Source organism: Echinops telfairi, unplaced genomic scaffold (assembly GCF_000313985.2).
Source record: "Echinops telfairi isolate 266 unplaced genomic scaffold, ASM31398v2 ScPeMD7_7467;HRSCAF=8505_1, whole genome shotgun sequence".
Lineage (NCBI taxonomy): Eukaryota > Metazoa > Chordata > Mammalia > Afrosoricida > Tenrecidae > Echinops > Echinops telfairi.
This window is the reverse complement of record NW_022111368.1, coordinates 15,179,955-15,187,181: the sequence shown is the minus strand read 5'-3', so window position 1 is coordinate 15,187,181 and position 7,227 is coordinate 15,179,955. Positions and strand designations below refer to the sequence as shown.

General features: G+C 38.0%; 1 protein-coding gene across 2 annotated transcripts in view; it reads left to right on the top strand.

Annotated features, from left to right (window-relative positions):
* The window catches only part of CCDC138 (coiled-coil domain containing 138), a 30,895-nt gene that overhangs the window by 3,423 nt on the left and 20,245 nt on the right, over nucleotides 1–7,227 (top strand). For both annotated transcript variants that reach the window (XM_045283966.1, XM_045283967.1), the window contains exons 3-6: nucleotides 856–976; nucleotides 3,520–3,644; nucleotides 4,589–4,773; nucleotides 6,960–7,118. In XM_045283966.1, coding sequence (XP_045139901.1) covers nucleotides 856–976; nucleotides 3,520–3,644; nucleotides 4,589–4,773; nucleotides 6,960–7,118 — 590 coding nt within the window. The remainder of the gene's footprint in view (nucleotides 1–855; nucleotides 977–3,519; nucleotides 3,645–4,588; nucleotides 4,774–6,959; nucleotides 7,119–7,227) is intronic.

The following is a 7,227-nucleotide window of genomic DNA, read 5'->3' as shown; positions in this document are numbered from 1 at the left end:
TTTTCAGTTCCTATCTGTACCAGTGTACATCCTCTGGTCTAGCCAGACTTGCAAGGTCGAATTCGAGTCATGGTAGTGGGAGCGGGGAGGAAACGAAATGTTTAAGTCATTTGCTGATGTCTGCTCTGGTGGGTTACACTAGCGAATTGAATCAGCAAATCTGTTTTCAGCTCAAGCGATTGTCTGAGATAAGCATTCTTCTAAATATTCCTAAAGTACAATAACATTTTTTTAGATGTTCCTGAGTCTTCAAAATACCTTAACATTCTGGTTTAGTAATGAGATATGCCGTAGTATTTTCATATTACAAAACATTATTAAAAAGTGTCCCTCATTACATTTCTGAGGAGTAAAGATGTATTAGAGAAGAGTGCATACATTGAAAAAGTATTTCTTAGTTTCTTGACAAATAAGTGCTGCTTTTTCTTTTATTTGGTGAATTTATAGAAAGGCTTTGAGTTTACAAGGCTTTGAGGTCTTACAAGGTCTAACATGATTAGGTGGAAAAAGCCGTGTTCTGGGTTTTAGTCTTCCCACTGCCTGCTAGCTCCATCCATTACTTGGGGAAATGTACGTAACCTTCCTGATCCTTAGGCTCTGGACCTAGACATTAGGGTTAGATACCTAGTTTACGTACTTCACAGGGTTATTGCTGTGATCAAATAAGGTAAGTCGTGAAAAAGCATTTGTTAATCAGTAAAGTGCTATATAAATTTGAGATTTGCTGCCCATTTTCTGTAAGCTTGCAATCTAGTTAGAGAGACATACAGATCATTATGTTGTGTTAACTTTTGAGCCTAAGACTTGATCTGAGATTGTGATCTCGGGGTGTCAGCCTTTCCTTTTTGTTCACAGATGATGTGGACGTGCACTCATCTGAAGATAGCCGTGGCTCATCATCCAGATTTGGCTCCGATACAGGAAAGCCTTTCTCAACCCCCCGCTGCCGTTCATTCAAGCCCTTAAATATGAATTGGTAAAGCAGCCTTGAATTCTTTCTGTTGTCCCTTAATATCTCAAGACAAAAAACAAAACTGAGCAAGGAAAAAGGGGCACATTGTCTATATGTGTACGCTTTTCCCTAAAAGAAGTAAAAGAATATAGTAAGAGTTTGTTAGGCACACATGTTTAATTTAGTATCTAATGTGTGTTGAGGGGCCTTAAAGAGAGGTTCATGGAAAAGCATAATGAAAAGATGATGGAATTTTTCGTGAACTCTTTGAAACCTTCTCATAATTTATGCAGTTGAGAGATTGAGGAAGAGGGTCTATGGAGATGGTAAGTACAGGAGAACAACTGTTAGACAGTCCTGTGCTGCAAGCGGTTGGCATTTCTGTCTAGGAAATGATACTTTTGGTAAAATCAATATAAAAACAGTGGAAGCTAAGAAGAGGTGAAATCTAAATTGAATTTCATAAAGTGTCAGATATGCCAGAAACAATAGATCAGTCTATAAGATGAGCATTAGGACTACTCCATAGAATCATCAACGACTTGATATCAAAAGGGCGAGGAAGCTCAGATGACAGGAAGCGCTAGGAAAGGTGAGGGATGGAAATGCAAAGCACAGGGTGGGTGTGGGGTGAGTAATGTGATATGGTGGGGAATGCAATCAATGACACGAAACAAATTTTGTATGAATCATGTAATGGAAAATGGATTTGCTGTGTAAACCTTCACCCAATTCATGATAAAACGTTTTTCAAAAATGCGACAGGAAGAAAATGCTGTGGGAAATAAGGCCGAGCCATCTCCACAGAACCTCTTCTGTTTATCAACTGCCTAAAATACGAGACTGCTTCAGAAAGTTCATGGATATATTCCATTTATATATATGATTTTATATATCTATCTATATGTTTCTTTTTTCCCAAAACATTTACTTCTGTCACATTTGAAATGTATATATACATATGGGCATCTCATATATATCTATACATATAAACACACATATATATCCAAACAAAATGAAATACCTAGAGTAATTCAGAAGGAAAATATATTATCATGCCTAAAATACCTGTAAGGAGCTCTGATAGCACCGTGGTTGAATCCACCATCCAATAGATAGGGGAAAGGTGGGTAAAGATTTTAACCTTGGCAATCCCAGGGGTCAGTTCTACTCTGTCCTATAGGGTTGCTACAAGTCAGATTGACCTGCTGGCAATAGGCAAAGTACCGGTATTTGATATTTTGGAGCTTGAATTTTTTCATAATTGCTTCATTCTCTACTTAAATGAATTAATTCATGTAAAGCACTTAGACCAGTGCTGGGCATATATAAAGTATTCAAATGTTATTTATAAGAATTATAAATAATTATCATTATAAATATATAATATTTATATTTTATTTAATATAAAATTATAATTATAAGTTTATAATTATATTATAAATAACATTTATAATATAATGTTATAAATAACATTTATAATTGCTATTACTATTTTATTTGAGAATCACAAAATCTAGTTTAATCTGGAGTCAAGATTTATACATGAGGTAGGTAAATGTATTTAGGTGCCATTTTTGACTCAGAAGCCCTTGTGACAATAGAATTGTCCGCTGTGGTTTTTTTGACTGTAATCTTTATCAGACCTGATCACCAGGTCTTTTTCTAGAGCAACTCGGTGGATTTGAACCAACAGCTTTTCTGTTAGCCACCAAACATGTAACTGTTTGCACCAACAGGGGGCTCCTTAGATTGAATGTGGGGGAAGGAAAGTGAAAATCACTTTTAGTAATTGTAAATTTATGGTTCTTATTTTCTTATATTTACGTAACGTTTTAGAATCTTTTGCTATATTAAGTAATTGAGAGACAATTTCAAGTTAATATGAAGGCTATGGTCTGTAAGGGTTTTTATATCAGTGGAAAGTTCCACAATTCGTAGTTAAAAATAATTTAATCTAGAACTGTTCTGTCTACTTGCCATAGGTGAAATGAGGCCACTGAATACTAGAAGCTAGCCTGAATAGTGATGTGTTACAAGTGTAAAATATACCCTTCGAGGACCTACATGGATAGAAGGATATGCACTATTCTAATAACTGCTAATCTTGATAACTGGGTGAAATGGTAACCTTTTGGATATACTGAGCTGTTGCAAGGTGTCATTGAATCATTCCGTTTATTACTAAAATAACATCTGTTTCTTTTAATGATTTTAATCTGGCTATTAGAAAATGTTAAATCACATGTGATTTCCATTGGATTTCCTTGGCCCCCACTGCTGTAGACATTTCAGTTGTGAGATCATCTCTGTGGAGAAACATCCTAGGATTATGCGTTGCCCTCTACTGGTTAGTTTACCTCTTAGCTGTTTAAATTCTGTGGGATTCAGTTTCTGTAGAAAAGACAAGAGGTGCTTGTAGTGGCCCTCAGGATCACTGCTGCCTGACTTTTAGGATGTGTAGTTCACTAATCTTTTATCTTCCTGTCAGTATTTAAAAGGCAGTTTGTCTTCTTCAAATGCTGTAGAAAACATGCAGATTGCTGTGATGGAATCTTTTTTTAAAGCCTAGATGATGAACTGGATTCTTTTCATGAGTTGAAGCAACGGGAAGCAGAAGAGTTATTTGAGAGTAAACATAGAGTTAATGCCTCCAAAATATCCAACCAGTCCTTTAAGGAAATAGATAAAGGTAAAAGAAGCGTTTATTTCTGAAGAATCATTGGAAATACTAACTTTGTCAAGTAAAGGGCATGAAATGTTTTCCATAATAATGAGTCTGGTTCTGAGGAACTTGTGTATTTCTGTTTTTTGTTAACCAAAGGGTTGTTTGTTTGCCTGGGATTGGGTAGATGGGAATCTCCAATAGCAAGCAGAGCCTGAATATGTCTTTCACTTTAAGGACTAGCGCTCAGATACAGAATATAGTCCAGGGTCTCACCAGATGGGAAGTATAACAAAGAGACTTCTTCCCTAAAGACAGTCTTCCAGGAGGTCAATGCAAATTAAAACCATTGCGAGATAGCCTTTCATCCTCGTGGTATTAGCAGAAAACAAGTTGTGACAGTAGAGTGTTCATAAGGATATGAATCAACAGGAATTCTCATTCACTGCTGTTGGAGCTGTAAATATGGATTATTAAAAATTATTTAAAGGAGAAGTTTATAAACCTAAAAAATTATTGATTACATAATTTTATAGAATATAGAGGTAAAATGAAACTAGACAACATTTACAGATACGCATGTAAGTGGTAAAACTAAAATGAGCAATAGTCAGCAGTGAACCACTGTATTCTACTAGAGATTAATTTGCTTAGAAGAGAGGGAATGTTATTAAGAATTTCTGAGGTAAGGTAATATTCTACTTCGCAGCCTATTTAGCTCCTACATGAATGATTTCATGTAATTTATCTTGAAATAATTTTAGACTTAAAAGTTGCAAAAAGGGAACAGTGAATTCCTTTATGGATTCTCCCAGATTTTCTGTGTCAATATTTAGCTACATTTGCTTTATCATTTTTCTCTCTATATATAATACTTTAAGCTTTTTAGCAATATGGCAGTGCATGTTTAAAACATTAAGAATTTTAAAACTGTAAGTCAGTAAACTTTCCACTTATAATTTTGTTATCAGTTGCCCAACCAAATAATGTGACCTTAAATTCAAGAAGCCGGAATGAATTCTGTAGTGACACAAATGAATCTCCTTTGAACTGTGTCAAATATCCAACATCTAAAGCAAAAAACAAGCAGAGTATACTGCCACAGCATGTCAATCAGATATATGATGAATTATTACAGATACATCAGAAGCTGCAGGTAAAGCCTAAATATTGAATTGGGATTTCAAAAGTCTGTGTTTCAATAGCCAGCATTTATAAAATTTGATTATAAAGTATTTCATTTTTTATTATTTTATATATGTGAGTCAAGGCAAAGTCAGGAGAGAGCCAACTTATTGTATGGGGGCTACTGAAGGGTGAAATGTAGTGGCTGAGAGAAAAATACAAAAAAGTGATGTTTTCACGTACAGTGTATAGTTTTGATTTCAGGATGTCTTGTATTTTCTGTTTATTACTATCCCATCCTCGCATAAGAGGTTAAAAAAATGCTAGTGAAGGTAGGCTTCTAGATTCATTATTTTAAGTGACTATATGTAAGAAATTCCCTTGTCAGTTCTTAGCAACATTCAACTCTGAACATTGGCCTTTTCTGTCATTGGGATCCCCCCCCCACCCCCACCCCCGCCTCCCCCAGTGGGTTCTTGTACTTACCAAGCCCCCACTAGGTGGGAGTATAAACTAAAACTCACTGCTATTGTTCAGCCAGTTGAGACGCACAGTTCCAAATAGGCAGAGTGGACCTGCTCTTCAGGGTTTCAGGTCGTGTAAGTCTTTATTGGAATAGACAGCCTTCTGTTTCTCCCTCAGAGCGACTGGTGGGTTAGATCCTACTGACCTTGCGGTTAGCAGTGCGACATTGATCGTGTTTGCAACCAGGGCTAGTCTGTGTAATTCCCATTTTATGTAGGACATTCTCCTCGCTGGAGGCACATACACATGAAATAGCTAAATATATGTTTCAACCTGTGCTTCACATTGTCAAAGTAATAATTTAGATTTCACTGTAACATTTCAGACAGATACTACTTTGACCTCCTCCTTTTTGCTAACCAGAAGATTGGCGCTTCAAGCCCCCCCAGAGGCCCCTCAGGGGAAAGCACTGGAGCTCTACCTCTGATAAAATCAGCCAGTGCAAAGTCCTGTGGCGCACGGTTCTACTGTGACGCATATGGGGTTGTCTTGGGTTGACATCGGTGCCTTTTTTCAGAGGAAGCAGTACTTGCAAAAGGGTCTGAGAAGCCATGACCAGAGAGGAAGGTGGAAAACTGAGAAAATAGTGTCCTGGAAGCCAGTGCTTTGTCAGAACAGGACAATTGTATAAAATGCTGCTGACAGACTCAGTAAAATAAGGGCTGAAAAGCAACTTTAGCCATTTCAGTGATAGCAGCTGCACCTGGCTTAGGAGTTTTGTCATGTCATTAGCGTGATGAGGGCTGATGCCCGATCAGCATGAGCTGAGGGTGACTGGGAAGTGGGGAGAGGGCACAGCAAGTGTAGGCAGTGTTGAAAGAAGTTCAGTTGTAAAGGGAAGGGCATAAGTAAGTAGAGTCCAGAATTTCACTTAAGATGGGATCAGAGAAACGGAGCGTTAGAGGACTGGTCCACTAAGCAGTGTCCATAGGAGACAAAGGTAAGAAGCCTGACCCACGTTTGGGAAGAGAGGCAAGGAGGAATGTGTCTTATCTTGTGGAGAGAAGGTCTGTGTTTCCTTCTGCTGTCTTGTTTTCTTTTAGGAAGTTAGAGCCTCAGTTATCCCCAGAGGATGGTGTAGGAAGTGATGTTTTCAAAATGAGTAGAGAGCAGAGAAGATGAGAAGCCGACTAGAGAATGTGGGGGAGAGAGGCCTGACCATGAAGCTGTAGAAGGCTTTCTGGACTGCATTGAGGGCTCCCTGGGGCTGGAGACCAGGGGTTTCCAGTCAGGCTTCTTTCTCCTCACGGCGTCATTTTCTCTAGTGGGGTGTACCAGGGAGGGTGGGGTCAGTGCTTGCTCCAGGACTGTGAGGCTTTTCCAAGCCTAGGTAATGGAGGAACAGTTTATTGAGTGGAGCATGCTGACAATAATAGTGGACACGACGTTGAAACGGAGCATATAGTGGAGCGTGCATTTTGATTTGGCCAGAGAATTCTGTAGGGTACTGTTGCATTTTTGAGCCTGGACTCTCAAATGAACATGGTGAAATGTCACCACATAACAGCTAGGTAGACTTCCTGTGCAAGTTCACGTGTGCACTAGTCTGGCTCTTACTGTGATCCACATTTACTTAGGTGCTCATATGTTCTGACTACCAGTGAATAAGCCTTAATCGTTGTCACAAAGAATGTAATTTGCAGCATTTGTGAATGTATTGTTTTAAAACATATAAATCTGCTCTTTTGATAGTATGAAACTGCAGTGCAACAGGAATTTGCTGAAGAACTTAAAAAACGAGAACAATTTTTAGCTGAACGGGAACAACTGCTTCTGAGACATGAAATTGCCTTGAGTAAAATTAAAGGTGTTGAGGAAGAGGTTCACACAAGGTTTCAAATTATAAAGGAGGTAACTAGCACTGGGTTGTTCCTTTTAGATTTCCTAGTTGTTAACATTTACTGTCAGTTTTTACTGTAGTCTCCCTCCATTTATTTTCCTGAATCATTTGAAAGTAGAT